The 9,662-nt window shown below is 38.1% G+C and overlaps 1 protein-coding gene across 1 annotated transcript; it reads right to left on the reverse strand.

The window, feature by feature from the left end:
• Nucleotides 1–988: 988 nt before the first annotated feature.
• On the reverse strand, nt 989–6,152 carry elf3 (E74-like factor 3 (ets domain transcription factor, epithelial-specific)). The gene is made up of 9 exons (XM_077574266.1): nt 6,008–6,152; nt 5,725–5,863; nt 4,507–4,740; nt 4,266–4,391; nt 4,042–4,185; nt 3,650–3,736; nt 3,443–3,559; nt 1,911–2,106; nt 989–1,677 (listed from the first exon to the last, which is right to left on the reverse strand). Exons 2-9 carry the CDS (start codon nt 5,849–5,851, stop codon nt 1,566–1,568), a joined length of 1,143 nt encoding a protein of 380 aa, XP_077430392.1. The 5' UTR covers nt 5,852–5,863; nt 6,008–6,152; the 3' UTR covers nt 989–1,565.
• Between the last annotated feature and the right edge of the window lie 3,510 nt (nt 6,153–9,662).

The following is a 9,662-nucleotide window of genomic DNA, read 5'->3' on the forward strand; positions in this document are numbered from 1 at the left end:
AAGTGTGATTGTAAGTGTGGATGGTTGTTTGACTCTGTGTGCCCTGCGATTGGCTGGCAACCAGTTCAGAGTGTACCCTGCCTACTGCCCGAAGCCAGCTGGGATAGGCTCCAGTGCTCCCCTTGTGAGGATAAGCGGTATGGATGGATTGATGTTTACATATACATATGTATGTATGTGGAAGCCATTTAACCACAAGCACGGTTGTCGCCTCGGAGTGATGTCATATGGTGCTGCTTTTTTATTGGCTGCCGCTTCTACGCGACCCACAGTAAAAGAATCACAACTCCCAGATGACTGTTCAACCTTCCTTCTTACACCTAACAGCCACGCTGTAATACCCAAATTAATATATTTAAAATCACATTTAAAAATTAACCCCAAAGGTTCAAGTATTAAATTATTTTGCCGAAGATGAAAATTAAGGACATTTTCGCAATATTTAGTTTTGTAAACATAAAATTTAGTTTCAAATACTTTTTATTTTAATTTTAATATTTAAAAAAAAACATTTTAGTTTTAATTTAATTTTATTTAGCGTTAACTCAAATAACCTTCATCAGCATTTGGAGGTATGCTTGCACACAAAGCTGACAAGTTTTTTTTTATCGGAATATTGCCCCCAACCTAAAAAAAAAATACTGTTATATGTGGCCCTAATACTTTGTCATACATTTTAACTCCAATATGCTTAACAATTGGTTGTAATGAAGGACTTCATCCATCATCCCCCTCATTTCAGTGTTCCCAAATACCCAAAAAGTTTCTCAATTTTTAACAATCAATACTTTAATTCAAGCATTCATTGTTTTCATTCTTCTGCACATACACAGCTTCACAAATATATCGAAAAAAATCAAGTAATACACATGTAATGTATAAAAATGAAATAAATACAAAATTCCATCCGAGTGTTCCCCCTAAGGTGCACATGCAAAGGTCCTCACCGAATGATGTTTGATGGCGCTATGACAATCATAAAAAAAATACAGCAGGGTTTTTCCCGTTTTTTCTGAATGATTAACCATATATAAATTGTGTGATATAATTGCCACATAATCTCTGTAAAACATTGAGTAAAGCACTTCATAATACCAAAACACGTAGTGCACATTGCTACAATCATTCCATCCATTCTCTGGGCTGTCATATATATATATATATATATATATATATACATATATATATATATATATATATGTGTGTGTGTGTGTCTGTGTGTGTGTGTGTGTTTGCAGTGTGTATAATATCATGGCATTTACTAGAAAGCAGATTCTGCAGTTTTGAACATGAAAAACAGCACATTTCTACTAATGAATTCCCACGTTTCTGAGTCTTAAAAAACAACAAAAACATGACTATAAGATATAACACATGACATTAAAATTGGTTCACAAAACCTACTGAAGCCCAAAACACTGGCTTACATTTTCTGCAACACCTTCCTTCAAAAAGGAAAAGGAAGTTAGTGTCTTAACATTTGGGCAGCAAGACAGGATAAGCAGGTAATTCAAGTTTTGAACTACTTTAGCTTTTTCATTTCAACTGCCACGGAGAATGAACCTTTACATGCCCATTCCAATCTCTTCAAGTTTCCAGCCACTGGAATTCTTTCCGAACTTGTATACCAGCCGCCGTCCATCAACCCGCTCAAGGATTTCCCGTTTATAGTAGTACCTGTGGATAGAAGACATCAGTTAGTCCATTTTTTAGACAGACAGTATGCAGCCCACGTCATCTAGAATATATTTTATCCACTCAGAATTGGGATCGGGATGTAATGTATGTTTGTTATGAAAATTTGAACCTAAATATTACAGTAAACTGTAATGACGAAGTACTGTAATGTGAAAGCACAGATATCTAATTAAAATGGTTATATGTTGCCGCTATCTTTCACATGTACTGACCTCATGGCACGACTGAGTTTCTCATACGTCATGCTGGTGTTCTTCTTCTTCTGGCCCCACATTTGAGCCACAGCCTCAGACTTGAGGAACTTAAAAACTCCCTCACGGCGATCTTCCCATTTCATCAGGCCCTGGTTCTTTTCTGGGTGGATCAGAATATCTCGGATGAACTCCCAAAGATGAGTGCCCCGAGGTGCTGCAGACAAGAGACAAGCCACTATGAGCTCTGTATGTATGCAAGTGGATGTTGTACATATCAAGCATGTAAGATAAACTAAATCTGACATCTGTCTAATTCAAATCTAAAGGTGCTCTATCCTTGTTCTTATTTCCAAATCCTATGCTTCTGAGGTAGGCAATTCCGTTTCTCGTCACTTCCCATCATTGATGGATGCCCACATTTTCGGCCAATAGAGATTTTACTTTCTGGACCTGGATTTGCCACCTCTGTTCCACATGTAAATGGACAAATAAAATAATGAACTACTAAACACGCAGCGGTAGGAAAGTAGCAGCATCAGCGTTAATGGGCTACAAGGGCGAGGAGGGGTAAAACTAGTATTTATCCGTCAACTTTCTTCCCAAGAGCATTGGCATTCACTTTGATGAAAAGGACATGATATACATGCGCAAAGTGGACATGTTGGATTGGCGATGAAGTGTCAGCCAGGAGTGCTTTTTTTTTTTCAACTTGGATGCGGAATTACCTCCTCTCTTGCCGGTGAGTGCTTTCAAATATGATCATACAAAGGCTTTACAAGTTTGTACAATCCAGATTTATTTCCCCTTTATATGTGGTCAAAATGCCATTGAAGTTGGCAGTTTCACGCAAGTCTTGGCAGTGTTATTTAGGTACGTTAGCAACTTAGCAGCTGCTAATTCGGCCCCGTCCGCCATCATTTTTATCATAAAAAAGTCTTCTTCATGGTGTTGGTCAGTTATTAAATTAAATTGTGTAATATGTATTAAACCATAGCAGCACAAATGAACGAAAAAGATTATTTCCCCCACATTTTGCGTGTGTTAACAGTTAGCATCTGCTGATTCAGCCACCATGTAGAAAGTGCAACATTGGCTATGCATTGGTTCCTCTTTTGGTAACCTGGAGAATGCTCTATCCTTTTTTTTGCCTCTTCTCGTTGTGGCAGCTGTTTCACAAATCACTGTTAAAGTGTGGTGTTTGCTGTTTACTCAAACTGGCAGACGCGTTTTCTATACTGCCAATATGATTGTGTTAATGGCCATTTTGGGACGTGTGACGTGTCAACGATCTTTATGTGTTATGATGTGAAGCCTTGAAAAATATACACGGACTGAAGCAGGTTTTTGTCCGTTGAGCCGGGCCAGTACAGAAAGTCCTCAGTTCGTGTATTTTTTAAAAGCGTCGCGCCATAAAGCACTCGCCGAAAATGTTGTTGAAAAATGTGCGCATCGGTCAACGACGGAGGGACGAAAGTGCCTACTTCTACTGATACCTCCCTGAATAAAATCTGAAGGTGCTATTTCATACTTCCAAAACACATTCTTCTTACCATGTTTATTTTTCTTAGAGGAGTCATAAATATTGCCGTGATCTTTGCTGATTTTAGGAGGTCGCCCCCGAGGTCGTTTAATTTGTGACTCTGCTTTCTCCTTCTTAATCAGCGTCTCTGTCAACAAAACGGTACATGTTCATGTGTTTAATGAAAACTACTGATACTATGACTTAATTCAAACAAATCTCACAATTTTCCACCCACTTGAAATCACAGAGTAGGAGAACTCTGGGTCAGATTCTCCAAAGCCAGACTCTGGTGAGCCAAGGCTCGAGAAGACAAACAGGCCACCTGATGAAATATAACAAAGTAAAATTTTTGATTCCTAAGTATCTTTCCACAGCAGAGGTGGCAAATCCAGGTCACAGTTTGGCTTTAGCCCCAGGTGCTAGCTAGCTAGCTCCCATGGTGCTTGTTTACCTTTTAGCTAGCTCCATAGCTAGCTAGCTAGCATGGTGCTTGTTTACTTTTTAGGGAGCTAGCAAGCTAGCATCAGGGGCTAAAGCCAAACTGTGGCAGGGTTTTTAGTTTCTGGACCTGGATTTGCCACCTCTGTTCCACATGTAAATGGGATAATAAAATAATGAACTACTGACTATTGGATGATGAGCTGCACTCGCTATCAGACTGATTGTCAGACAGATACTCGTCTTGCAGAGGTGTCATGGCCCCCATGGTCAGGCTGAACAGGTCACAATTATCACCATTGTCAAACTCCATTTTGTTGACCGAGTCTTCAGCTGTTCATGGTAAAGAACAACTTAAGGATTTCATTTCCAGGCAGTGTTCAGACAATGAGAAAATGTACAAAAACTTGTACCTTGACCAAATTTGACAGTGCTGATCAAAGGGAAGGTTAGGTTGTCTGGGAGGTTTAGGTTGTGTAGGAATCTATCCAGGAGCTGGCAGGTTTCATTTAGCTCTGGTCCTGATAAGCTCGTCAGTTCTGGGAAGAAAAATATACACCTTTTACTCAAGGTGAGTTTCTAAGTTGTGTCTCAAAAATGTGAATCTGTTCGAGTTACGTATATGATGTGAATGGAATCAAATTGTTGCTTTACCATATTTTGCTTTGTATTCTTGCAGGTTTTGGTGGAGGTGTGGGCCAAGATGAGGGCCAAACGCCATGATCATCTGGTCCAGGTTCATCTGGCAGAAGCTGTGGCCGTCCATGGCACAGTAGGACAGAGTCAGTGTACTGGCATCAAACTTGGTGCTGTCAGCTTGGGCGCTGATCCACTCCATAACATTTTCAGGTGTCCAGAAGAGCGGATTCATCTGACCATACCATGGACCTGCGTAGAGAGGCAGCACTTATTTATGTAGTTCAGCAGTGTACAAGTGGTACATTAAAGGGATGATCCCTTTTTGGACTTGCGGCACTAGTTATTCAATATTGATACTAGGGCACGTTTTTTTTTTTTTTTTAAATCGAATAATCAATATCGAATCGATTTTCCTTTGCTAACCCATTATCGATTCATGAATCCATGAATCAATTATTTTAATCTCTTTTTTCCCATGCATTCTTAAGAAAAGAGAATTCTAAAGGCCATTTTTTTATCTTAGTATTTTCTTGAAATGTCCTATTCACATGAATTTTTAATTATTTTCTTACATTTATGAAAGACCGGCACTTTAAGACAATTCAGAATATTTTAATTTCCAATTATTAAATTGAAAAAAGAAGAATTGATGTTCCACTGTATAATTAATCGATATTGGATTGAACTGAAGTGAATTGAATCGGTTAAAATCGAAATTGAATCAAACTGAACTCTTGTGAATCAAAATTGAATCGATTGAGAAAATTAGAATTGATACCCAGCCCTAATTGATACAGTATGTAATACTTTGTTTCAGTGAGACCTCAATTTGAGAAGAACTGAAGTTTTATTTCACTTCTCAAACTACACTACACAACACTTCTGCAATGCAGTGCATTCTTGGATATTGATTAATTCCAGTCAGTATCACTCCCAGGTGGGGCTTTACTTCTCTAAGGTCAGAAAAACAAAGACTTAACTGTTTTAGCGATGAGGTGGCACCGCTTGACGCTTAAGATAAGTTAAACATTGACTCCATAGTAAATGATTAGCAATGTATTGTATCTAATTGAGGTCAAAGCAAAGTTCTATGAAGTAATGGTCTGGCTACATGAATCTTGAAAATAAGGGACAATCTTTTGGATGAGGAAAAATTATCACCAACCTCAAAGCCCAGGCACACAAAACTATTGTCATTTGATGTGTACTAATTTGCAGATTATTTTCTCTCACCAGTGTTGGAGCCATATCCCAGGTTGCCGTTCTGCTGGGTGTGTTGTGGCAGGATATCAGGAAGGCCATTCTGGTACATTGTGAAGTTTGCGTTTGTCAGCACGCTGCTGAGGCACTGTGATGCCATGGGGGGATAAACCTGTCAAAAATTAAGTATAGGGCAATTTAAAATCTGATCACAATATCAACTCTAAAAGTCTAAAATAAATTAAAAGTCACTTCTGTCTGGATATAAAAACTAGCATTCAAAATGAAAATTACACCACGTGAAAGCATCTTTTACCTGATGAGAGCCACAGGATGATGGAAAATAATTATGATCCAAGAGAAGACAACAAATTCTTTTTGTTTGGTTTTCTTCTTTAGCCTGGCAAAGATGCACCTGTTGCCTCGTTGAGCCTCCTCCAAGATTTAATACTCAGGTTGTGTGGTGGGGGTGGGATCAGGTGAGTTGAGGGAAATTCCAGATGAAGTTAGCCACACCTTCAATTCTTCTCACCTCATCCTGCGCACTCGGCACGTTGATCAACAACTTCAACCACCCCTTGGTTTCATGTCTTTAAACCAATAATTTGCCTTATTAACATATTTTTTTATATAATTATATAGAGGCTCTGTGCTGTTTGGGTCTAATTGAACTCACAGTATGCATTTTGGTACACATGCACTCTTTGCTCTGCCGTTAAGTATACACATGTACGTTTAAATATGACTCAGTGACGGTGTGAGAATGTCTGCCTCTATATGTGACCTCCGACTGACTGTCAACTAGACACATTTTTGCCAGTCAGCTAGAATAGCCTGCAGCTCTCTATGACCTCAAACAGTATAAGTGGTATATAAAATGGATGTTTAATTGTTTGTTTTTGTTGAGAACTCAGTATTATTCATTTGGCAGCCTTCCCGAGTCAATGTCATCATCATCGCTCTTTTTTTTTTGTTTTGTTTTTTTGCGTGCGTGTGAGTGTGTGCTCTTTAATTCACCTGAAACTTATTAAAAATCCCATACCCTTCACCTTAACCAGATAGTTCAGAGTCCCGCCAGAGTCGTGAAGCTGTCAGGAGTAATATTATAAATATTCTACAGACAGCATTAACTTGCTCCATATATTTGGATAAATTCACATAGCACTGCCCTGCATCCATCCATTTAATGGCACCCACTGACAAGTATTATCATAGACAGGATTTAGAGTACATACACATAGAGTAGACGGCAACGCCATTGTGAGTACGTTGACGCCACAGCCATAATGGATGAGACAAAGTGAAACTTTCTGAAAAGATGCCTCGTTCAGTTTCTCTTTGGAGATGTATCATCAGGCCACAACTCATTGGATTAATAAGGAACCATTACCTTTGATTATATTATCCCATTCCAAATCAATCTTACTAATTATTAGCAGATTTAATAGCGAATACAATTGCCATATGCAATATGGCTGATGCACTGACATATCATTTCAAACGGACCACCTGTTTGAATGGTGTCTGGAGCAGAATCAAGAAGAAAAAAAATAAGATATGTGGCTCCCGTGGTTTCATCAAATGGCTCCTTAGTTGCAGACACTGTAGTATGTTCCTCCTCACAAGCCGACAGAACTTCTTATTTACATGTTATACAGACATGTCTTGCCACAGTACACAAAAGCAAACAAAAACACTTGCAGCTTTACTTTGAAAAAATTACATGACTCTCTCATGCAAACATTGACGTATTCGTTGCATATGAGCCAGCGTAGCTAACATTATTTTCAGTAAGGCCGTGATTGTCTGTTGCAGATAAGATTGTATCAAACAATATCACACCACCGTATCTTCATATTTTTTATGTTTTAGTGTTAAGCAACTCAACATTAGCATTTTAAAACACAAAATTAGCTACTATGAAAAATATAACAATAATAATAAAAAGTTTATTTTTAGATCATCTTGGTGGGCACCTCTATGGGCCGCCCATGGCAATGGGTGTGATTGCAAACATATTTTCCATTCTTCTTTCTATTCTACATAGAGAAAATGGCACTGCTTCATTGTACTGTGTTTGACAAATGACAACATTATAGTCTGAATACTTTTATCAACACAATTTTCAACATTTACTTAATATAGTCTTTGCTATTCTCAGCATGTAATTCAAGTGCTAGGAAGAATCATAATAGATACAGTATCTAGTTGTATTCTGTGTTTATATTGATTGCCACATACACTTTTTCTTTTTTTTTATCTCCAAGTGCAAACAAAACTGACCTCTTTTGATTACTGTATTGGGTCAGACTGTGTATTCAGTGCTGTAATGTTGATCCTGAGATTGTGACTTACAGTTTTGAATTGACTTAACTCTTGTTTTGAGATGAGTGCCAAGTTTAGTTGGAAAGGCCAAAACAAGCCATACCAGTGCAACAGCTCTCGGCTCGATCGTCAGTCCAGTGAGCTGCAAGTCATGCTTCCCAGAAATGTAATTTTACACTCGTTCTTTTCAATATCCATTTTGTAACGTGTCTGATGAAAATGCCACTGATACTACTGTATGTACCAACAACCACTTTGTGTTTTTGTGCATGAACAAATATTTGGCACTTAAATGCTTACAGCATATGAAGTTGGGAGAGGATCAGAGGGATCAAACTCAGGGCAAAAGTAGAAAATGGAACGTCACTTCTTATATTCAGTGAGGCAGAGTGACGTCTGGAGCGCAAACATACAATGACAGAAACCCACCCCCCACCCTCCACAAATAGGTGTGTTCCGGTGTCATGTTGCGCATAGTTGCAGGTTTCTGATCGGATCCCGTGCACACCTCAGGTTTAATGTTGCTCTTTGGTGATGCCTAGTGGTGAATGTATACCTTCTCTACACCAAAAACATTCGCGACTGGGTCCATTCAGTTAAAAGAGCATAATAAATACATAAATAAATTGTTGCTGCTAAAAATATGTGAAGTTGTTCCACACAACTGGAACTTCAGACTTGTTTTCATCATGGTAGCAATGCCATGATGAGCATGATATAAATATATATATTGTATAAATGTACTGTATACGCAATCTTAACAAAAAAGAGGACACTAGTGGAGTTTCCATCCAATTGTTTAGAATTTTTTTAAGAGAATTTACGGAAAATGTGCAAAACGGACATGCAAATTTTGCCCGTTTCCATCTGTTCTTTATATTGATCGGGGACTCCGCCGCTGTAGGTGGCGGTATACACCATAGAGATGTGAGCCACTCGTAATTTAAAAGAAGAAGACCAGGAAGCTACTGCGCCGTGCGATGACATCGTATGAGTTTTCTTTTGTAATTCTTGATAAACCGTAGCGTTTCTTTGCTGTTTTCCATCTAAAATAGCATTATTATTCACTTCTTTAATTATTTCCAAAAATATTTCTGTTTCATCATCCCCCAAACATACCTTACTTTATTGTCCGACATTGCTTTGGGCCTACAAACTTACGTGTGATGTAATATCCGGTCAAAACTTGCGACGTGTATCCAGTCTTGTCAGCGTTTATTCGCAAAACCTGTTTCCATAGCCACAATTCACATATATTTTTTTCAATATGCTTCAAAATCCAGCCCCTCCAAGAATTCTTCTAAAGTCCATAAATTGGAACTTGACAGCACAACGTGGACGAAACATTTTTGACTTGTAAACCAGAATTATCTTTTTTCTAGAGCTATCAAACGATTCCATTTTTTAATCAGATTAATCACATATTCAAATTTTAATTAATCATGATTAATCGCTTAATTAAAAAGGCTTTTTATCAACATTTTTTGCCCGCCAAATTTGAAGAGCACCTGTTATGTATTAATTCTTTTGACATTTATTGTTAAGAGGATGTCTTCAACATTTTTTTATCCACTGCACACGCTCATCCTCCTCTTTTTAAATCAGTTTAAGAGCTGTCAAAATTATTCGATAAGTGACAAGTAATC

The sequence above is a fragment of the Vanacampus margaritifer genome, chromosome 8 (genome assembly GCF_051991255.1).
Source record: "Vanacampus margaritifer isolate UIUO_Vmar chromosome 8, RoL_Vmar_1.0, whole genome shotgun sequence".
In the NCBI taxonomy this organism is placed as follows: domain Eukaryota; kingdom Metazoa; phylum Chordata; class Actinopteri; order Syngnathiformes; family Syngnathidae; genus Vanacampus; species Vanacampus margaritifer.